This window comes from Mytilus galloprovincialis, chromosome 14, assembly GCF_965363235.1.
Source record: "Mytilus galloprovincialis chromosome 14, xbMytGall1.hap1.1, whole genome shotgun sequence".
Classification (NCBI taxonomy): Eukaryota; Metazoa; Mollusca; class Bivalvia; order Mytilida; family Mytilidae; genus Mytilus; species Mytilus galloprovincialis.
This window is the reverse complement of record NC_134851.1, coordinates 31,783,237-31,807,988: the sequence shown is the minus strand read 5'-3', so window position 1 is coordinate 31,807,988 and position 24,752 is coordinate 31,783,237. Positions and strand designations below refer to the sequence as shown.

At 32.1% G+C, this 24,752-nt stretch overlaps 1 protein-coding gene across 1 annotated transcript; it reads left to right on the top strand.

Moving 5' to 3' along the window:
• Window positions 1–792: 792 nt before the first annotated feature.
• On the top strand, window positions 793–19,436 carry LOC143059022 (kin of IRRE-like protein 1). The gene is made up of 8 exons (XM_076232484.1): window positions 793–902; window positions 8,554–8,859; window positions 9,380–9,697; window positions 10,351–10,602; window positions 13,584–13,868; window positions 14,168–14,503; window positions 15,766–15,804; window positions 18,323–19,436. Exons 1-8 carry the CDS (start codon window positions 836–838, stop codon window positions 18,754–18,756), a joined length of 2,037 nt encoding a protein of 678 aa, XP_076088599.1. The 5' UTR covers window positions 793–835; the 3' UTR covers window positions 18,757–19,436.
• The last annotated feature ends 5,316 nt before the right edge of the window (window positions 19,437–24,752 follow it).

The window sequence follows — 24,752 nt, the reverse complement described above, 5'->3', positions numbered from 1 at the left end:
AAATGTCAAAAATAGGGGTACAGCAGTCAACATAGTGTTATCATCTTAATCACTATAAAAACAACAAAGGTAACGAAGAAGCACAAAAGGGCACACATCAAATTTAACATCCTCATTTTGCTTATCTTATACGATTTTATTTATCTATGCAAAGTCTACCAATAAAGGATGGAAGGTTATTATTACTGGTGTAAAATTGCGCCTTTGAAATTCGCACAGGTAGACATAAAATAATTTTGTCGTTCAAAGTATGACGGCATATATACATAAATGCAGAGTCACGTAAGTAGATATAACAAAAAACAGTAAAAGTAATAATAATAAATAAAATAATTGTGTGGTTCAAAGTATGACGGGATACATAAGTACAGAGTCACGTCAAATGTATATCATAAAAACAGACTTAACAGAAAAAGTAGTATTAACGAATAAAATAGTTTTGTCATTCAAAGTATGACAAGATCCATAAGTAAAAGTAATATTAATAAATGAAATAATTTTGTTGTTCAAAGTATCTATCTGTTATTTCGGTGCATAATTGTATCTAAGTGTTTTGCTTTTATATATTTTCCACGAAACATATGCAGGCACACACATGTGCATAAATCAATATAGTGGATGTTGAAAACGATGATTGTCATTACCATCCTATATAATATTTAACTCTTTATGAGGAAATATTTGTTTTATAACACTTGAAATTTTAAGCGTTCGTAATTAAAACAATAACTTCATAGGAAATGGTTCAAAGTGTTGCGATTAAAATTATTAATAATTATTAAGTACTGACTCAAATATTTGATTTTCCCATAGTTAATGTGTGTTGCATTTCACAATGCCTGTAATAATATTCACATTTTCCGTTATTGTATCTGCAGGATATGCACAATTTGTTACTAAAGGTAAGTTCTGACAACTCCCACCTTTTCAAATATATAACGGCCCTTTATGGCTTTTTGTTAGGTGTGAGCCGAGGCTCCGTGTTGAAGGCCGTACATTGACCTATAATGGTTTACTTTTATAAATTGTTATTTGGATGGAGAGTTGTCTCATTGGCGCGCATACCACATTTTCCTGTTTCTATGCATATGCTAGCATGTATGTCAATTAAGTTCGTGAAGCTGAATTACAAACTGTTACACGTATTTAACTCTCAGGAATTTGTCATTATATTTAATGTGTTCTCAACTAAAATTTGTAATTCTCATATGCTTAAAGAGAATTTTTTGACAATTTTTGAATTTTTAAGGTAAAATTATGTTGTATTCTACTAAATTTTTCAATGTCCAGAGAAAATGTTACGGCCATGTTCCATATTCGGAATATTTCTACTATATTGCATTTGTTTAAGTATCAACATATGCTCATTTTACCAAAAATCATACTGATTCATTTATTTCTATGAATAGTAGATGCTACATAATGAATTTTATTGGGTCTTAAAGATTATTGATGCTCTCTCGATTATATTAATAACTTTTGTATTTGTGAAATTGTTTTGTATAAAAAGCACTTCTTATTTCTGTACATAGCATATTTCAAAAAAGTGTCTGCAGACAATGAAGAAAAAGATTAAAATTGCATCTTCACCTTTTATAGATGCTGATGTAATTCTTTTAATTTATATTGAATACCTCAACGTTTGGATGCTGGCTTCCAATTATTTATAGATTCTGGCATCCGAACATATCAGGAAACTGACATCCCAACATATCTGGATGCTGGCATCCCAATATATCTGGATGCTGGCATCCCAATATATCTGGATGCTGGCATCCCAAAATATTCGGATTCTGGCATCCCAAAATATCCGGATGCTGGCATCCCAATATATCTGGATGCTGGCATCCCAAAATATCCGGATGCTGACATCCCAAAATATCCGGATGCTGGCATCCCAAAATATCGGGATGCTGGCATCTCAATATATCTGGATGCTGGCATCCTAAAATATCTGGATGCTGGCATCCCAAAATATCCGGATGCTGGCATCCCAATATATCCGGATGCTGGCATCCCAAAATATCCGGATGCTGGCATCCCAAAATATCGGGATGCTGGCATCTCAATATATCTGGATGCTGACATACCAAAATATCCGGATGCTGGCTTCCCAAAATATTAGGATTCTGGTATCACAACCTTGCAGACATGTACCATTTTTCATTATGACATACGAATTTAAATGCTGCTTCCTACTTAATTGGATTTTAGTATTTATCCACCAATATAACACCTATTACATTTCCAGTTTAATGCATATTGAGAATGTGACATCATAGGTAAGAGTGTGAAATGTATAATTGACCAACAAACTGAGTCTGAATTGTAAAGTGCTAGTTGACCATGTGAATGCTGATGTCAACAATTTGATATTTATAAAACTATGTCAATGTACTACCGGTAAGTTTCCAATAATTAGCCAATTTTAATGTTATTTTTCTGAATTTGATTACCATTATGTAAGACATGATGTATACATGTTATTGACTATTGTGGTCTCGAGACAATACATTTATATATGATGACATCAGGACTATAATTTTCAAATCTGATATGCTCATGTTTACAGTGTTCATAGAATTTTTTTTTTAAATAAGCTTAATGCAATTGCCAGCTGAAATCGTATCAAGTTTAGTAGTTCCCAAGGCTTTCAGAAATCAACTGGACAAAATTTTTAAAAAATGCTTCTCATTTTGTATGGCATTTTATCAATCAAATGAATTTGCCCAATGACCATCAACCTTGGGAATGTCTGATTAACTAAGTCATCCAGGACAAACACTGACTCTACAAAACGGATTTGTGACTGTACCTTTATCAAAATGCTAAATGTGAGGTGCCTTATATTTAAACCTGCATTATAATTTTTGTTTTGTGTCTACATTGGCATCCAATGTATAAATTATGAGATTTGTTTCCCGCAATTGCCTGTATACAATAAAACGTGTACCACAATGCAATATTTAAAAATAATCTATTATTGATACTAGTGCACAGTGTCTATGATCTGCACGTACTGGATATTGTCAGTATCTCTGGACTTGCTGTATACATCTTCCAATGAGTCAGTACATCATGTCAGGATCTTCTAGTACTTGAGCCTTTCATTTTATTAACAAAACTTACATTTTCTTTATTACAATCATTATTAAACTTGCATCTTTTTTCTGTATTTTAATATTTCAATATTTGTTAATCATTTAATCAAATCAGTTACACGAACTGGAACTTTCTATTATCATGTATTGCTAGTTATCTGATATCAGCTGGAATCACAAATGATCTGGTGCTGTTTGGATGATTCGTCGTCTGAGTTTAACCTGTCCAATAACTATAAAGTGTTGCGATACATTAATACACAACACATGAATAGTAACCAGAAAGGTGAAGCCACTTCTTTACAAATGCTGAAAAGAGAAATAATAATTATTATATATACATGTATGAAAGATTTTCAACAATAAATTTTCGTTGTACAATCACAACACTAGAGAACGAGAAAACGCATTATATATTATTCGAAGAAAACCTTCATTTAAACTTCTTTTAAATTAAGTTTTCCACACCAATATATGCCTGTTGTTAATATTCAAAACACATACATTTAACATATGAACCACTAGTTCAATTGATTTTTTTTATAGAACAACATCCAGGTCTATACTGTACATTATCAAAGGGAGAAAAGATTTTTTTTTTAGAAATACATCCTACATGTATTTAGCGACTTTCGTGAAATTTAATTCCCATCTAAGGGTGTATTCGGTTAACACCTTTTTTAAATTTGTGTGGTTTTTTATTTTTATTTTAGCCTAGTCCTGGAACACAAAACTCTTGTAGCGATATTTACATTTTCTTTAATTTTCGTATATTCTTTTCATTCATTTTGCAAATTTGCTATATATATGCATTGCTTTTATTATCAAGCTTCCACCGAGCTTCGTTTAAAAAAAGAAGAAGAAATAATCACGAAAATATCAGCTTAAAAAAGATGACTCCGAGGCATATTTGTAAGACTAGCTTGACCCATAAAACTATACATGTAACCTATTATTATTAATTCTTGCCAGTAAGCTAACTCAAGTACAAAATGTATATATATTAGAGTAAATTTATTTTGAAATCGGTAAATCTGTTATGTATGATAAGCGTTTCTTTCTTTTAAAACATAGTATTTCAAATTTTACATTCAATCTGATTCATATATGACTATGCAGTATGAGTTTTGTTCATTGTTGCAGGCCATATGCTGACATTTAATTGTAAACTGCTTAGTCATATTAGTGCTATATTATTTGGTCTCAGTCCGGTGGAGAGTTGTCTCATTAGCAATCATACCATTACTCAGATATTACTCGGACTTCAAACGGCTGTTTTGCAAGACAAGCTAGGCCCATGAGCGTAGGAAGCCAAGACTCAGAGTAATCTCGGACGGGCACAAGCTAACTGGTTTTAGACCCTTGCAAAAAAAGGCAATCAACACGTCAATTTTCTAGACCGAAAATTAATCTGAAATTAAGTTTTTCATACTTTATTTTTCTTGAACTCAAAGGACTCTTACCAGTGATGCATTTTCATGGTTTTCTTATAGGTTGTCTAGAGGTAAACAAATTAATTTTGCGGACCTAATATTTTTACTGGCCATGGCCATATTGATGGTGGTTAATCGTCTCGGTGGGGTTATGTCGATCATATTTTTTGTCAAAACTATTCATAACTTCATGAAAAAGTACATATTTCCATAAGGCAAAATAAAAAATATATAGCCTACATGTATGTGTATTTCCTATTTCCATACCTACCCTAAACATAGAAATAGTGTTCCTTCAAGTTTTTTGGTAATTTGGCACTATATAAGCACTGTTACAGTCATAATTTCTCTCTCATAGACTCGATGTAAAAAAAAAAGGTAAAAACTCTCATAGTCATATGGTATGTCTGTCTTGGAGGCTCTTCGCTACCATAGGCGGATCCAGCCACCCTCCTTTTTCGTGAGAAAAAAATTTAGTTTATTATACAGGTAAACACTAAAAGATGACTTTAGCGGGTCCCTTTGTTATGGTAGTCAGTGCACCCCCCCCCCCCAAATCCCATTTATAGAAAGTTCTGGAATCACCATTGGCTACCACAAACGGATCGAAGTGCATCCCTCCCCGACGACATGGGAGAATCTGGCGACTGACATTAATCATTGTTGCCTAACCATTTAAGCCTGTTATTTTCCCTCTGGAAGTAATCAGAATTATATTATCCGGCTGGCGTATCAAGTCACTGAAATGCGTCCGATATGGCTCGGACTTCAAACAGCTGTTTTGCAAGACAAGCTACATGTATTTTTTTTATAGGCCCATGAGCGTATAACGTCAGAGTAATCTCGGACGGGCACAAGTCAAATCGTCTCCTATAGAAAAATTCGACATCTGATAATATGAAACCATTACAGACATACAGTTATCGAGTTGAGTAGGATATTCCTTATGAATGGCTAAATCTGAGAAATCTCGGACTACGAAGTGCATGTATAATATAAGCAAATCTAGTTTGTCTTACCTTAATGAGTAGCGTTCTATTGCGTATATGTTTCTGTTATATCAAAATGATAATAAATTGCGGCATACTGGCCAAAGAAGTGTTTTTCGTCCTTCCCCTTGCGTCCATTTCGCCGATTTTAAACATTCTTTTTACATGACGTCATGCGGGTGGGATTTGCCGCAATTAGCGTAGAAAAATAGTGCAAGCGCTTTCAGTATTAAACATAAGAAAAACTAATAAATAATAGAATATTAAAAGGGTTACCTGTTTTAATTACTTTTCAAAAAATATTTACATCGGTATAAGTGATTCTTGAGATTTGATTTCTTATCATGTTTACTGTCTCTGCATGAATCTCTACGCATGATGGTAAAACACCTCTTACGTCATAATATCCCTGACGTCATTAGATAAAGTGTTGGGAGGAAAACAACAAACGGATTTTGTTGTTGTTTTATTTTTTGCATTACACAAAATTATGCATTGGAGTACATCTATAGAAATTCGGCCAACAGTATATCAAACAGAACTTGTAGGATTACTGCATTCGGATATTTTGCGATGTCTGCACTCCTACAGTTTTGGATGCCAGCATCCAGCTTTTTCGGGATGCCAGCATCCCAATATAACGGGATGCCAGCATCTCAATATAACGGGATGCCAGCATCCCAATAAAACGGGATGCCAGCATCCCAATATGACTGGATGCCAGCATCCCAATAAAACGGGATGCCAGCATCCCAAAATAACGCGATGCCAGCATCTCAGTAAAACGGGATGCCAGCATCCCAATATGACTGGATGCCAGCATTTCAATAAATAGGAAATCCAGCATCCCCCCAAAAAAAAAAATATTTTTAAAAAAATATATGCAAAACTAGCATCCTAGTAAAAGTAAGATGCTCCAGTACATTATTATTTTAACAGCAGCATCTACATCAAATTTTAATGCTGGAAGCATATAAAATCAAACAGACAGCATATGTACCATAAAAAGATGCTACCTTATACAAAATATGAAAGCAATTAAAAAATTGAGAAATACTTTGACAAATTATTCAAAATTAGCATCTTTTCATTGACATATGCTATTTCCTAGTTATTTCACGGAATGTATGACAAAAACTGTACATGAGAATTTGAAATTTTAGTTGAGAACGCATTATTTGTCTGATACATTCAAATAATTATCTGTTTTCCATGGAAATAGAAACAGAACCTTTGTACAACTAAATTTGTTTAAAAAACCAGATTTGTACATTCATTCACAACATTGAATGAAAATCTATTTTAACGAATCAAATTGAAAAGTGAATATACATATTCTTGTACACAAAAGATACCAAAGGAAAAAACAACAACCAAAAAAGAAGAGAACAACACCGTAATTATTCCTAGATTGCACGAACGAACAACCGAACAACAGATCCCCAACAATACAAACACAATAAGCAACAAAAAAACTTCAAAAACCGATGGTGAATTTTATCACATTGAAGCCAAAAGTGCATTTTAATGAAGTGTGCTTTACTAGAATGCAATAGCAGCAAGGAGGTTGTTAGTCCCCGGTTTATAACATACCTTTACCTCAATTCTCCGTTAATACATTTATAAATCATTACACAAGTCATGTGAAGTTTCATTTCACAAAAAAAGGGGATTGTAGACGGATTTTCCTATTATTTATGCTAGTTACTTTCAATTGCAAATAGCCCAAAACGATTAAAAATACATAAACATTATTGACTTCTACAATTGTGAAGAGCCTTTAATAGTCGATTTTGCTTAAACATGTTAAAGTGTAATTTTGTAAAGTTGTCATCGTAACATTTTTCTATCATCATAATGCTGTACCCAGTTTTATTAACATCTTTTTTATTGAGTTTTATAGACTGATATTTCCACACTGAGTCGATATTTCGAAAAGTACATAGTGTGCACCTCGAGCTTACGAATACTATCAATTTTGATATTCTACTCGATAATGACACCGATGAACGACTGTAAATACTAATGGCTATGCTAACGCGTTGCCAGTAAACTTAATTTGTGTTCCCAAAGTCACAAATGGATGCCATCGGGTCCTAGAATAAAATACAGTTATCTCCTGCAGATGACAAACGTACTGATTTAAACTATTCAATTGTCAACTTCACATTTTGCGGATCTTAAGATTTCATTATAAACAGTGCCCTATTCCTATTGTATCTATTTAATGAATGTGGGTTCGGATTTCGGATGATGTATCAAATCTTCTTCTGTAAACATGTTTGGTCTCGTTTCTTTGTTGAATAGTGCAAAATGAACATTGTTAAACTACTCTTATCAAATTAAAAAAAAAAAACACAAGGTGTCCAGCATTCCGTCTTAATGCGATAGACAGGTACTGTTTTAAAACTTTAAATGATACATTGTCTTTACAAATTGTGAACTATATAAATTGCAACAACGCACTTGTGTGACTCGATTCTAGAGATCATGATGTTTATATACAAAAGCATTGCATTTTTGGTGTTTTTGTATTATTTTATATAATATTCATATGAGAGAAAACAATTGAAACTGTGAACTGCTGCTCACTGATGATACCCTTCTGCATTTGGATAATTTTAATAGTGTAAAAAGATGTCAGTGTTTGGTAAACAGAAAGTTGTTGAGTGATAAATCTGACGACGCATCACGCAGTAAATCTGACTTATATAAGCCTTGGAACCATATTTTGGAATTCCTTGTAATGTAGTTCCGGATAAAATGTAAAATATATTTCAACTTGTGTAAAAGCATGAAATCCATATGATGTAGTTCCAGATCAGAGGACAAATATTCATTTGAAGGATGGACGAACTGACAGACTGACTGATGGGAAAATAGATGGACAGAGAGAGGTAAAACAATATACCCCCATTTTTTAAAGCTGGGGTATAATAAGTATTAGAAAATAAGTTGACATTGCTAATGTCTCAAGTGATGAGGAATACCTACCGCGTTGGTTTAATTTTCAGACCGTTTTTCTTTCAGGAAACACTCAGACAGATCAAGTTTACAGTCGAATCGGAGAGGAAACAATACTGTTTTGTCCTAGAAGTGCAGATGATTATTCAGTGACGTGGTTGGGACCACCTAATCTTATTCCATATACTGATGGTAAACAAATAAATAATGATCTAAGGAAAAGTGATCGATTGGAAATTACCGGAAATCATTCTAAGGGAGAATTCAATTTACAAATTGTTAATATTACAATTGAAGACGAAGGGATATACAGGTGTAGTGTTATTGTAAATGGATCTCCTCGTGAATATGATACAGAATTAAAAATAGAAAGTAAGATATACTATAAAAGTTTAGACTGTTTTGTTTCTTTCAACCTCTGAAAAATGTGCTATAACACAAGGGAAATAACCTAGCTTGTAAATTTACAGAATCCACAAGTATATCATTCCTGCTGCGTAACTTTTTGAGTCAGTGCAAAACGTCAATTTACGTGTGTTGGAATACTTTTGTAAAGTCATATTGTTTTATACTAAACAAATTCATATTAACAACATTGTCAGCATTGATAATACAAATATCATTAATTGAAAGTAAAAATAGCATACATTTTGTGTTAATGTTATTGCAATAATAATAATTAAGTTAATTGAGAATTCTTTAAGGCGCTGTGCATTAAGCATGGTAATTAAAACAAATCAAAGACAAACACGTAAAACATATATTGTGTCAGATTACAATACTTATCTAACATGACTAAGAAATACAACAAAAATACCAACGATAAAAAAGGTCAATACTAACATAACACAGCATTTTTTACAATAAAATCATGTTTAATAATTTTTTTCAGGGTTACCGACGGATCTGACTATTACCAATATGACAAACACACATTACATATTTAGTATTGAACACACTGAGTTAATTTTGTCTTGTTCAGTCAGAAGGGGAAATCCTGTTGAAACTTTACAGTGGACGCGAAACGGCATCCACATTCTGAACCACAATTTGTCTCTATCAATCTCAAAAGATAACATTTCTGAAATAGCAATCCTCCAGTATTCATTTGTATCATCAAGGGAGGACAATAAGGATAACTTCACATGCTCAGCAGAAAGTTCCATTACAGAAGAACCGCTCTCGAAGACTGTGTACCTCAATGTTTACTGTATGTACTTGAATAGATACATGTGTCGTATCAAAAGGAAATAAAATGCAACCTTAACCGTATATATTAATTTTTAATCAATGATATGATACCATGAAATATTTTTTTAACAGTTCAATACCTATCAAATTTTGTAGGAATGATTATTGATGATTAATATCAAATATAGGAAAATTGAAATAGAAAAAACGATAAAATGGATGATAAGATTATTTTGCTTCTTTATACATGTTATACCTCTAACAAACATATCCATATTGAAAAAGAAAATGTTGTGTTCTACTTTAATAAATTAAGTCAATCACATTAATGCATGTTAGACAATGAACTTGACAGGGGAAAGGTGTTAACGTACCATTATCATGAGGTAAAATAGTTTTTAAAAAATTACCGCGCTATTCTCGCAAAACTAATCAGGGTGTATATCGTGGCATTCCTTGGTATATCTTTATACTATACTTGTAGCAGTTGTGTAAAATTTTGTTAGAATAGTACAATTATTATAAACCCTAGTTAAATCGACTATTCACTTTCACATGTTTCAGTTAAAGCGCATTTTTATATTCAAAATTCACAGAAGTACATATACGTCATGCATTTATTGTACATTTCATCATTTTTAATTGATATAAGTATCCTTTCTTTGTTGACAGATACACCTACGGTTATAGCAGAAGTGTATCCTTCCAATGAGATGAGAGAAAGTTCGGATATATCATTGCAATGTAATGCAGATGCAAATCCTGAAGTTAAGAAATACACATGGCAAAAGCATGACCGAGTGCTAGCGAATGTTTCTGTTTACAATGTGACAAAGATAGATCGAGCACAAACTGGGGAATACACATGTTCTGGATATAATGAACTTGGTGACAGTTCATACAAAATCAACATCTCAGTACTTTGTAGGTATAATAATCTTACTTATCTTATAATCGCTAATATTTTTTGATAATGAAAATCGTGGTAACCCTTCCATCTATAAGTGTCATGTCAAAAAATGACTTATATGTCACCGTCTTTTCAACACCATTTGAATTTGAAAAACTAACTGCATTATATATTTACTCACATGAAACAAACTGGGATGCCGTATTCCGTTCGTAGTTGACGATATCTCTCTGAATACACACAAGAACACCTTTATTGTTTTGAAAGTCCCATAAATTCAAAAGTATCATTTGTAAACACATTACGAAGCACAATCATCCTGTAAATATTTTCAAATAGTTCAATTTTTAGAGGTTATTGATAAGCAGCCTGTGAAATCATTTTCAAAGGTTGGAACCATCATGGAAAATATTGGAATTAAATTGGATTCCAAAATTGCACACAGTCTATCCACTCAGTCCTAATGATAATATCATCGGAATTGGCTCTTAAAAATAACGACTTCAATATTACACTATAGTGCCTAACAAGATTTTGTGAGGTAGACGAAATTGACCTTAAAACGATCGTATTGACTTTTTTGCTCTAAAAATAGGTAGATCGGACATATTTTGACTTTATTTAATGACTTACTTAGTTTGGGATTAATTGTAATTAGCATGTTTCAATGAGACTGAAAAATGTTGTTTTTTTTTGAAAAGATGAATAATAATTTTACCTAGCGTAGCGGTGTGTAAAGTGTATTTCGGCATTTCTCTCCGAAAAATGACTTGTTGATTGGAATAAAACGTCTTATTTGAAAACTTTTTCTGTTTTTCTCCGCAATTGACTATTAAAAAATAATCTATTTACTGTGTATTTTGAAAATTTTGTGAAAATAGGAGAATTGGCATTTCTTACCTTTCATACCTATACTTTCATTGATAAAACATAACATGGACTCATCCAGTGTCCAGTTTGAAGGTCATTTTAGTTACTATATGCACGTCCTGATTTAATCAAATGTATGAAAAGTATAAACAGTTTGAAGGTAAACCAATTATAACTTAACCCAATCAAATTGCGTAATATTTAATAACAATGACCGGTCCACATTATAATAAGTAATAGGGGTAAACTGGGTAGGGAGAAAATGTAAGATATTCAATATCTATTTTTTAGCGATAACGAATAAAAATTTGTCAACCAAAAGTTTTGCTATAATTTCATTAACATATCGTTCTGTATTGGTACAGTTTTTTTTACCTTTCATTTATGTATTTAAGGCCGTACAAAGTTTGGGCTTCAAAAGTCCACATAATTATTGACTTTATACAGAAAATTTATCCTTTTAAAACATAAAATGTTTCGAAAACAATACGTTTCTACAAAGCAAAATCATTTCTCAAAACACTGCAAAAAATTTCATTTCGATTGGTACAGGAGTATTGTCATAAAGTGTGTTGAAATGAACAGTGGTATAGCAAACATCGAATTCCCTCACACAATCTTGTTAGGCACTTTAAAGAGAATTATCCTGCTCAATTGACTTTAAACATGTTAAACAAAGCTATTTCTCTGAACCACTCTGTGATATACCTATATTAGTAATCAAATACCCGACCATAGAAAAAACAACAGCAGAAGGTCACCAACAGGTCTTCAATGTAGCGAGAAATTCCCGCACCCGGAGGCGTCCTTCAGCTGGCCCCTAAACAAATACTTACTAGTACAGTGATAATGAACGCCATACTAATTTCCAAATTGTACACAAACTAAAATTAAAATAATACAAGACTAACAAAGGCCATAGGCTCCTGACTTGGTACAGGCGCAAATATGCGGCGGAGTTTAACATGTTTATGAGATCTCAACCCTCCCCCTATACTCTAGTTAATGTAGGAAAGTAAACGCATAACAATACGCACATTGAAATTCAGTCCAAGAGAAGTCCGAGTCTAATGTCAGAAGATGTAACCAAAGAAAATAAACAAATGGCAATAATACATAAATAACAACAGACTACTAGCAGTTAACTGACATGCCCGCTCCAGACTTCAATTAAACTGATTGAAAGATTATGATTTCATCATATGAATATGAATGTTTAAACAAATGTTTTTTTCTAATTTATTATGTTACCTTTTAAATAACAGTGCACCAATTCTTTGTTTTGTAACGTAACATGACAATGATTGTTAGCGTTCATGTGTAAACTAATCAATGTCGTTCTCACTTCTAATTGTGCAGTTGGGAGTAGTTATATCTAATTGCAATGGAAAAGAATATCCCAATGTAACTTGATCGACAAAAAGGATATAATTTTAATTCTAACATGACGTCCTTCAAAGGCTTTGAGTACCCACCCGTGGTAAAATATGAATATATTTTTTAGGCTGTTCCGATCGTACTCCCACGGCATATGCTTTTTTATGAATGAGCTACCTGACGTCATAGAATAATGACGTCAGAATATAAGCATTTTACGGGAAAATACACGCTTGTTAAACTGAAAATCATCACAACAAGAACACGTAAACAAACGATGCTAAAATGTGTTACTTATATGTCTTATTGGCTATGTATAAGACATTCGTGTATACCAACATGACCAATAAGACATATAATTACAATTATCATTTAGATTCATCCAAACCTATCTAAATATGTTATTGTAAATAGTTTAAGCTTGTCACTTTTTCAGTTTGCTCCGTTCTTTTACGTCAATTGAATAGTGCGTCTATCGCTCAGGGAAAAATATTTGTCATAAAGGGACAACCCGTGGTAAAATCACGATATATTCAAGCCCCAACGAATTATTTCTTAAACAAATCTATGAAAAAATTTATAATTTTTGACGGAACATAATTCAAATATTTGATATTTAAAGGTTTTGTTGTCGCATAACACACATTGGAGTGATATACGTTAAGATCAACTCCAGAAAAGTAGAATATGCCTTATTTATAACAAAAAGTTTCATATGTGTGTCTTTCATACTTATTGTATTTTGTAGATGCACCAGTGATAAATGTGACTCTAATATTCTCCGAAAAGAAGTTCAAACTAGTATGCTCTCCAAAAGGAAATCCAAATAGATATCGATTTGATAAATGGCAACACATGTCATTTTTTGGCCAACATATCCGGTACCTCAATGGTTCAGCCAATGGGGAGTTGATATTTCCATTAAATTTCAGTGATCAAGACAGGGGGATTTATAAATGCAAAGCTGAAAATGGTATTCTAGACACAGATGGGCATTTATATCAACACGGTTCTGCATCTTTTGATTCTGGAGGTAGATACAGTAATGGTTTCCATTTATAAAAATGTCTATATCTTCTTAAGAATATATACCTTACAAAATAAAACTTAAAATCCCAAAAAAAAACTTTAACTAACTATGTCAAAAATAGTTTCCCTAATTTTGCATTGTGGTACTCTAGATCTGAGCCGAATATTTGAGATCTATCAGAAAACGATGTTTTCAATTTGCAGTCTAATTTAAAAAATCATCATTTTATCTGTCACAAGTTAATCATGTATATATATTGGATGGAACTTTTTTTAAAAATTAAAGATAGAGTTATATTTTAGGATTACCAGTGTTTGTTGATAGAAATGAAAATGTACAATATGGATTATACCACAAGATTGCAACCCTTACCTTGTTCATAACAAGCATTCCAAAATATGACAGATTGTGTTGTTCTACAAACCAATGGAAACTTTGCAAAAAGAATCACATTCACCTTTTTCAAGAGAGAAATGCAATTTTCCGAGATACAGCATATGGAGTTAATGCGCTGGTTGATGGATACCAAATTCTGTTTGTGACTCCTCCGTTAGAAATTTCAGATTTCACTAACTATACATTTGAAGCTGCAAACTCTTTTGGAGAGGCTTATTTTACCATACATTTAAGAAATAAAGGTACATGTATGGACGTTTTATGTTACTATATCTTATGTATATTGAGGATATAGAAAAACTTTTCATATATTTGATTTGATATCAAAATGTAAAAACAACTGCTGACAAATGCACTAATTTAGAACAGAGGAATAATAAAGATATTTCCCCCTGCAGAGAAGAAATAAAACGTTGTGCAAAAACTCTACATGTATGAACACTACAACTTGACATTCTATAAAAAAAGGACGAAAGATGCCAGATGGACAGTCAAACTCATAAATTTGAAATAAACTGACTACGCCATAGCTAAATATAAAAGACAAACGGACAAATGATAATACTGAAGACAAAACATAGAAACCTGAAGACTAAGCTACACAATCCCACCAAAACCTATCACAGGTGCTCCGGAAAAATAAGCAGAACCTGGTCCACCTGTGGCACCCGTCGTGTTGCTTATGTTATCACAAATCCGTTTAAAAGTCTAATAGTCGGTAGGTCACAATCGTGAAAAGTGAAAGGTATTGTAGTAGTTACGACATACATAATATAGCCGATATCATCTGTGAAACGGTTATTCCGTAATGGTCAACCAACTCGTGATGGCATCCGTTAAATTAACTATGGGATGATTTCAATTTCCATTTACATTTGAATCTCTTGGTTTAATGGAACAGCAATCATCTATCAAGGAAATCATGATAGGAAATACAAGCCAGTGTCACGAAATAGAAAGTCCTTCATAATAGAAATTACGAATGAAAAACACATGTTGGGATAGTGTTTGCAATGCAATAAATATAACACATGCTACTGTACATGCTCCTAACTGAATAATTGGTAAGAATATTTGTTCCAACTTTGTTTATAATATTCATTTGAATCTTCTTTTAAATGGAACACATAAACGTCGACAGCAGAAGGTATAGTCTGTTTCAAGATATATTGCATCAGATAAAAGTGGTAATTATAAAAAAGAAGATGTGGTATGATTGTCAATGAGACATTTCTCCTCAAGAGATCAAATTACACAGAACAACCTTCAACAATGCACAACGCCTATACCGCATAGTCAGCTATAAAAGACCCCGAATTGACAAATGTAAAACAATTCATACAAGAAAACTAACGGCCTTATTGATGTACAAAAAATGAACGAAAAACAAATATTAAACACATCAACCACCGACAACAACTGAAATAATGTTATCCAAAATAATAATGACTTTTAGTCATACAAAAATGTATATTTTATTGATGTATTTTCCTCTTGTATTAAGGTTATAATTCCAATAAAACTGAACCAAGTGCGTCATCCGGTATGTATATAATTAAATCCATCATAGATACCAGGACTAAATTTTGTATATACGCCAGGCGCATATGTTACTTCATTTTCTGTTGGCGTTGTAAACAGTATTTTTCAAACATTTTCACAATTAAGAAAAATAATCTTTAAATATATTCATCGTCACTTAAAACTTTCTTTAGACATTTTCTGTGTGTGTTTCATTACATTGTCATTTGTTTTTTTTTTTTTTTTGTTGCACTAAAGTGTTTCTGTTGTTTGTCGTTTTTCTCTTATAGTTGATGTGTTTCTCTCGAATTTGTTTTCTGTCAATCGATTTATCATGACTTCCGAACAGCAGTATACTATTTCTGACTTTATTTTTTTATTTACTACTTGTTAGCTGTTTTAGCTTGCGAAAAGGCAGATTAATATACAAAATTTATTCATTGTATTACCAGTTCAATAGAACATGTAATCCGAAATTTATACGAAATATATGTATTTAGGAAAATATCATTCGGACAAACCGTCTCGTAAAAAACTATGAATACTAATTAAGTATTTTGTCCATTTCTTGTTTTATCAGATGTTGATACAGGATTACAATCAAAATATTTCTTCGAAATCGCAATTACTAATCTTTTGTATTATTCCAATGTTCATTTTTTTGTAAAACAATGAATACAAATATTTCTAATCATTACAAAACTTTTTGAAATGAAATAGAATTGAGTTAATATCTGGAATGCTTAAAAAAATCCATGGTAGGTACTGTTCAATGTCGTTTCAAACTTTTGATGTCAAATATGTCTATGAGATCTGCAAAAGACAATAAAAGGACATTCAAACTGATATATAAAATAACAAATTTTTCAATTGCAAAACAGGTCATAGACAATCAATAGCAAACAAATAAAAAAAAGAAATATAAGGACTGAGAAAACGATTTACACAAAAAAACAAAATTGATCTTAGGTGCTTCGGAACGGTATGCAGATCCTGTTTCTTATGTGGTAACAAAAATGTTCATATAAGAACCAACCTTTGATCTAATTCGGTAAGTCGATTTAGGGAAAATAACGAAGAAAAAAGATAGAAATTTCGTTCACAATGATTGGATCTGTGAAAAAGATATTCCGTTACGTTCATAATGACATCCATAAAATTATCGAAGGTGCAATTCAATTTTAGTATTTGAAAACACTTGGATTGATAGTTTCCTGAAAACCAGACCCTGGAGTATTCTGTCAAATATGAGGTATATACTCCATATAAGAGTCTGCTAGATTTTGCTGCACAGAAAGGGAAAATTCACAATTGAGAAGCTAAAATCATCTGTTTTGCGTAAAAGCTTGTTCTCAACCAATGCTCACTGCAAATTTCTAGATGTAAGTCAAGGTGTTAGGCATTCCTGACTCTATCTAGTGTATCCTTTATTTCGAGTCCATTGTCATTGTTCCGTTCAATAACGTCCTTCAACTATGAAGTATTTAGTGAGACGACATTGTCTTTATTGCGGTACATAAAATTAAAGAATGATGCTAGCTTTGTTCATGATTCACAAGAAGCTCTTGTATTTCTGTATGAAGTCAGACTCATATGAATTAAGGAACAAATCGGCAAGAAGGTCAGTACAAATGGATTCCATTGTAATACCAATTGTTTGTTGAAATAGAAAACGTTTGTTTTTTTGTTTTTTGTTTCATTTAATCTATAATTCAAGGTGAACAAAATTCAGTTCTAAGGATGTTTGGAATATTCATGTTCTAGTATTTAATTTTGATTCTGTTTTGCTGATAAAATTGATAACCTATAAAGAAAGAATGGTTGTAAGTGGTTTAATTAGAATAACAAGAAAGTTTGCGATGATTTGAAATTATTAAGAAACTTAGGTTTCAACTCACTTTCACAAAAGGCTTTACTTTAATGGTAAGTTTTTAATACTTTAGTTCTTATACATACTTGGCTGTCACAATTCGGCTCTGAGCGTTTCTGGTGAAGGTTTATCCAGAGAAGCGTTTTGGACGCATTAAATTTATACGTTTTGTTTTCATTTTTTAAAGAAACGGGTCGAAGCCTTTGCATTCCCGAGGATATCACCAGCTCAGCAGTCAGTACTTCGGTTCTAACATGATTAACACATTTTACAAACCTTTGTTAATTTGCCCGTTAATACATTTTGAAATTTTAGGGAAACTTAGGAGTCAACTCCCTCATGCAAAGTTGGCCATAGAAAGATTTTTTATATTATATAGCTTTTCAACTGTTTCGGATTATACATTTTTAGCTTTCAATTATTCGACTCCTGATGAAGATAAAATCAAAAAACGCTTTGGACCCATTCAATTTATAACATGTTCTTAATATTTTTTTATGATTAACTATTTTAAATGTTTAGATAGAGTTGAAACTTAAAGGTATACCTTTTTTATACCAAGACATTTCAAATATAGAACGGGATGCTCGCGGTTAGTTTGTATATTTTATATCGAATAATGAATAACAGATCGGTATTTCAAAATAAATCATATAATGTTTCATTTAAGGAAAATCCTACCTGCAGTATGCCCTCCTAACTGTGGGATTTGTTATAGTTTTATTCGTAAGTCACGTGTGCAGTTGGTACTTCAGAACACATTATCGAAAGACTGTAGAAACGGAAGGAAACCTCAATGAGGCCTCTGCAATTTACAACACGCAATTTGGTGAACACTATGAAGAGATTAATATGAGCCAGGAAATACAAACTCAACTTGAAAAAGACACTGATAGAAGTTTCAGTTGTATTGCTGAATACGCTGCACCGGTTAATGATGATAAAGTAGAAGTAGACGTTTTAGATGAAGACATTCATTGCCAACAATGTGCCACTGTTGTATCTAGAAATCAATATGAAAAGCTGAAAAAGGTGCAAACAGACAATCCTGAGCATGCTTATCACGAAACAAGATCAAGTGAAACCTTTTTGAAAATCTTTTGAATTACTTAACATCACTTTTATCACCAATGAATTCTTTATAGTTACTTTAAACAACACAATCTAGGGAATCCCTTTACACATGTATGATCGTTCTATACTTAAAGAAAAATGGAATTAGACTAATTTTGTTCAATAAAAAGAGGTGGTCAATGTTAGACATAATCGGCAAAATTATCAGACTTGTGTAAAAACAATAACAAATGGAATAAGATCCTTATTGTTGTACAGTGGTTAAACTCATCATAGATACCAAGATTAAAATTGTGTATTTGCTCTAGGCTCGCGATTTGTCTACAAAAGACTCATAGTGACACTCGAATAAAAGAGAGTTACAAAGGCCTAATACAGTACGAAGTTGAAGAGCATTGAATTCTAAAACGTTTTGCCAAATACAGCTAACGTAATCTATTCCTGAGGTAGAAAAGTCTGAGTATTTGATGTTGTTTACAGATCGTCGAGTTAGATACAACCCATGAACACTTATCGGTCCTTTGTATACATTTATTGTCAAAGTTCATCAACTTTATAGTATTATATATGACGTGTATATGTGTCTTGGTATTTGTTTATCCAAGTTGTATTTGTTATTCTGATTGGATATTGTTTTATGTCTTATCTTTTGTAGTTATGATTCTATTTTTTTCTTTTCTATTCGTATATAAATAAAGGCAACCGTAGTATACCGCTGTTCAAAATTCATAAATCGATAGAGAAAAAACAGAATTCGGGTTTCCAACTTAAACTTAGGGAAATACATAAAATATAAGGTAGCAATAAACAGTTAGGAAAAAATATTAAAATTTGCCCTTATAAATTTTACCATCCCCTTTTCATTGCTTTCTTGCAATTTCAAGCTTACTGTTCATGTCATATATGGGCATATGTATGTAATCAGAATCTTCCATAGATTTTATATTCAGAATATAAAATGGTAAAATATAATTTCTTTTTGGTGAATCCATGGCAACAATCTGCATGTTTTTGTTATAAAATATTGTAAAAAGCAGGGAAAAGATGTCACATATTTCCCCAAAATTTTGCTAAAAGTAGAATTTCAATCGTTTGAAGTGATACCTTTTCTGAAACTGTGTACATATATCTTTCAGCAAATCCAATGAAAATCATATGTCTTTCATCTCATTTTTTTTTTTTGTAAAATTGCGTCAAAAACTCCGTGTAGAAAAAAGTGTTTGTAAACATAACATTAATTTCTGACCGATGGCCGGTCTAGCTATGAAAATACGGATTGTCAAACAGAAATAGCCCATAAAACATGTAAAAATAATCTTGATGCTCTTATAAACAATCTTTGAAGACCTAATTAGTACTCAGCTGTCTAAAACTAAATTTTTTTACACAATAATTTTCATATTTGAAAAATCCACCGGGGACAAAATGCGAAACTAAAATCCTAACTCAATGTAACTGTGTATTGCTACTTAAGATGTAACAACAGAGACACAACACCGAAAGGTAACACACACATAAACGAATTATAATGTACACATATAACAATGACCATTTTCCTGACTTGGTACAGGACATTTTATGAAAAAATGGCAGTGTTAATTATAACATTAATATGACAACATTACACGTTACGTTACAATAAATAAACAGATAAATTGGAGAAAATATACGACAGAGAAACAAACGAATAATAGCCATCAAAAGGTAACCGGTTAAAAAATATTGTTATACGCCAGACGTGCGCTACAAAGTTGAAGATCGCCGAGGACCAAAAGTTCCAAAAAGTTGTGAGGCCAGGGTTATCCGCCTGGGACAAAAACATCAATATTATCAAGAAATATACATAGTTTCGCAAACGGTAAATTTTATAAAATAACTGTATAATAGAAATACATAATTAAACTGAAGTGGTGACTAGACCTAGCTATACAATAAAAACAAATACATTACAAAATCGCAACCCTGTTAGCCATAGTCAATGCAACGCCCAAAATGACGTCACATTTAAATGTCTAAAACGTGTTCCGAAAATTAAGAAAGAATTAAGATGAAATTCAAGATTAGATTTGTATGACTTATCTAACTTATTTTAATAGTAGTAGCAATTAGATAATTAATTGTATTATCTAGCTTTGTGGGTGTTTCTTCTGATCCAAATGCAAACCAAATATATATTGTAAATTTCGTTGATCCAAAATTAAATCTACCAAATGAACTGAATGAGTAGTTATCCCCAACACAACACACGAATACAACAGAAAAAAATACGATTTACAACAACAAACGTTAAGACATTTGACAAAATCTGATGACAACAACAAACACAACATCAAAACCCAACAAATTAATTTGGGATTGAAAAGTACCGTGCCACGTCTTAAAGCAATACGAATTCACAATCAGCAAAACAGTCACATTCGAGAATAAGTCACGTTCGCTAATAAAAACATCAAACGACGTAATGACAAACCACAATCTAAAACGTTGTAAAAATGTCCATAGTTAGTTTCGACAAAGATACAGCATATCGATCAAGCAATTCGTGATGGTGTCTGTGAAATTAACGGAGTGTCATTTTTAATCTGTCCTCCTCATAACTTTGTTGGAGCAGTTTCTGCATTAGGAGCACACTCCTGTATATGAAGTCCGTATAGTGTGAACATGCACGAGAATAACGTATTAATTGAGATATGTAAACACCAGGCGAAGGGGCAGAGGGTAATGGTACTATCGAGAAATGGAATATTGATAATTGGGAAGTTGAAATCGTCCCGTTTATCTTAGAGTTTTGTGTGAAGTCGTCCATCTGTGTCAATATTGAGGAAAAGATAAAGGTATGAAGCAGTCCTTCTAGTATCAGTAGTATCCTTAATTTCAAGTTCACTGGGATATTTGAGATGCAAGTATTTGCTGAAATATGGGTTATTTAGTGGTAGGACATCATCAAAATATCGGAAAGTGAAATTAAAGAATTACATAAGCTGCTTTTTTCTGTTTGTCTTTTAGAAGGGTTTGAATAAGTTCTGCTTCATACGAGTACCAAAACAAATCGGCTAGTAGGGGTGCACATTTAGAACCCATTGGCATATCGATTGTCTGTTGAAATATGAATCCTCTAAAGTCAACAAATATATTGTCGATAAAAAAGTGCAGCATTTTGATAATATCATCTTCAGTATATTTTCAGGTAGTATTCAGTGTGGTTCTTCACAAAAAGTGAATTATTGTAACCAAAAACAAGAAATATGTATCTACGATTCCCATTTTTATAGAAATAGCTCTGTTTAATGAGATGGTGGAGTCGATCTTTCAACTGAGAATGGGGAAAAAGTACATGGTAGTAGTGTAAAGGTTCGAAAAATAAAAAAAGTCTTTATGTTGCTGCAAAATTGCAAAGATTGTGATTGAAGATTAAGCAGTGGATCTTTCGAATTTTTTGAGAATCCACATCTGGTTAACACCACTTGTATAATATATCACATCACAATATTTTTGAAGCCCATCTTTAACTGTAGAAAGAATAGTAGTCAGTATTTTAGAAAGATGTTTAGTCGAACATTTTGACGATCCAGCTACATGTATGCATCGCTCTTTATATGGAGTTTTGTGTAGTTTTGGTATCCAGTATAATGATGGTAAATTTTCTTCGTTTTCCTTGATGTTGATACCAACAGAAAGAAGGACAGGTTTGTGATTTTGTAAAATCTCGTCCTTGGTAAATGATGTTAAGGAAAAAGTAGGATTACCAGTTGTTTTATTTATTCCAAGCTCTGTTGTGAGGCATTGCAAATAAGGGTTTTTATATAAAAGTAAAGATAATTTATCGCTTAGTTCATTTGTATGGTTTAAGTTTAAAGCAATTATGAACACAGGATTATTTGTTTTACACAGTTTAATTTGGAAGAAAGGCTAAAATAGTAAGATAGTGCAGTTAGTTGCACAATTCTATATTAATATTGTTGTATTTGTTATAAAATACATCAGTTAACATAACCTAATATTGATTTATATCCAATTAATAGAAATTTACCTGTGACGTTACTTTTTGTGACGCTGATACATTCGTGTGACATACATACAGTTTTTATTTCTATTGTGCTGTTTTTGTCTACTGTCCTTATTCATTTTAAAAATTCGATGTTATTCTGCAGTGAATATGTCAAAACAAAAGGTATTATTACATGTATTTTTGTTTATTTTTGTATTTTTCTGTTTTGAGTGTTCTTGTATTTATTTGTACAGTATTCCCGTGAATTAATGTTGTAATTTTAGCAATATTTGCAACATTGCCATCAAGCGTGAAGTTTGACTAGCAAAATTCCAGATTTAACTCACAATTTTTATTCTTACGATGTCCTGTCAGGATTATGGCAGTTGTTATTAAATAGTTCGTTGCTATGTATGTAGCATTGTTGTTTGTTTTTTTGTTGCACTTTTGTGTTCTGTTATTTCGTTGATTTCCTCTTTTATTTGACGTTTTTCACTTGGATTAAGTTTGTAACCCGGATTTGATTTCTCTCAATCTATTTATGAGTTTTGAACAGCGGTATACTACTGTTGCCTTTATATGTAATATTAGATTTTTAATACTCGCATTGCTTCCATTGGCATAATCATCGATTATTTACAATAAATCATTAGTAAGTGTTTATCGCTATACAGTTAAAGAAGCTTACTGCTGTACTTCCTGAATATTCTTATTTTTGGTCTTGAACTTTTTGTTCAGTAGTTGTGATTGTTTTTTTTTTTTTTTTTTTTTTTTTTTTTTTGGTTTTTTTTTTTTTTTTTTTGGTGATAGGCTTTAAATAAATGGTAGAACTCTTAGATCGGTTCTTTGTCTTTCGGGTGTATTTGGTTGTTTTGCACTACATTAGCCTTATGAGCCAAACCCTTTTGAACTGGTTATGTAGCATGTTATATTGTTGTGCTGTCTCAGTATCGTCCTAGGCAATATATTTAAGCTTGCCAAATTTGGTGTGTGGCTATCCATGCCCAACAGCTTGTAAATCAGTGGTGGTTTTCATTTGCTGATTATCGTATTAGTTTTTCGTCTTTTTTATGTTCTTGCATATAAAATCGTTAAAACTCGTTTAAATTGTTTAAAATTTTGATCATTTCGGGTCTATTTGTAGCTTCCTTGCCGACTTTAATTTTGTTGATTGTTAAAGACTGTACAGTTACCCATAGTAACATGCACCCACTCATCATGCCACATCTCCTATTGTGAATTTGACAATAGGTGGTAAAAAATTTTAATCGTACAAGTATATAAGTCTGGTAATGTTGAGTTTTTTTTTTCATTTTATTGCACATTGGATTTAAAAAATAAATTATTAATAAATAACAATACTATGTGTTTTAATGATTGCAAATATGTGTAGTAGCCATTTCACGGTCTTATAGCTCAATAAATCATTAGTAAGTGTTTATCGCTATACAGTTAAAGAAGCTTACTACTGTACTTCCTGAATATTCTTATTTTTGGTCTTGAACTTTTTGTTCAGTAGTTGTGATTGTTTTTTTTTTTTTTTTTTTTTTTTTTTTTTTGGTGATAGGCTTTAAATAAATGGTAGAACTCTTAGATCGGTTCTTTGTCTTTCAAGTGTATTTGGTTGTTTTGCACTACATTAGCCTTATGAGCCAAACCCTTTTGAACTGGTTATGTAGCATGTTATATTGTTGTGCTGTCTCAGTATCGTCCTAGGCAATATATTTAAGCTTGCCAAATTTGGTGTGTGGCTATCCATGCCCAACAGCTTGTAAATCAGTGGTGGTTTTCATTTGCTGATTATCGTATTAGTTTTTCGTCTTTTTTATGTTCTTGCATATAAAATCGTTAAAACTCGTTTAAATTGTTTAAAATTTTGATCATTTCGGGTCTATTTGTAGCTTCCTTGCCGACTTTAATTTTGTTGATTGTTAAAGACTGTACAGTTACCCATAGTAACATGCACCCACTCATCATGCCACATCTCCTATTGTGGATTTGACAATAGGTGGTAAAAAATTTGAATCGTACAAGTATA

Coding starts and splice junctions, on each gene's coding strand:
- LOC143059022 (XM_076232484.1), top strand. CDS start 836: ATGCCTGTAATAATATTCACATTTTCCGTTATTGTATCTGCAGGATAT. Junction 903..8,553: donor TGCACAATTTGTTACTAAAG/GTAAGTTCTGAC, acceptor TTTTTCTTTCAG/GAAACACTCAGACAGATCAA. Junction 15,805..18,322: donor TGAACCAAGTGCGTCATCCG/GTATGTATATAA, acceptor GTTTCATTTAAG/GAAAATCCTACCTGCAGTAT.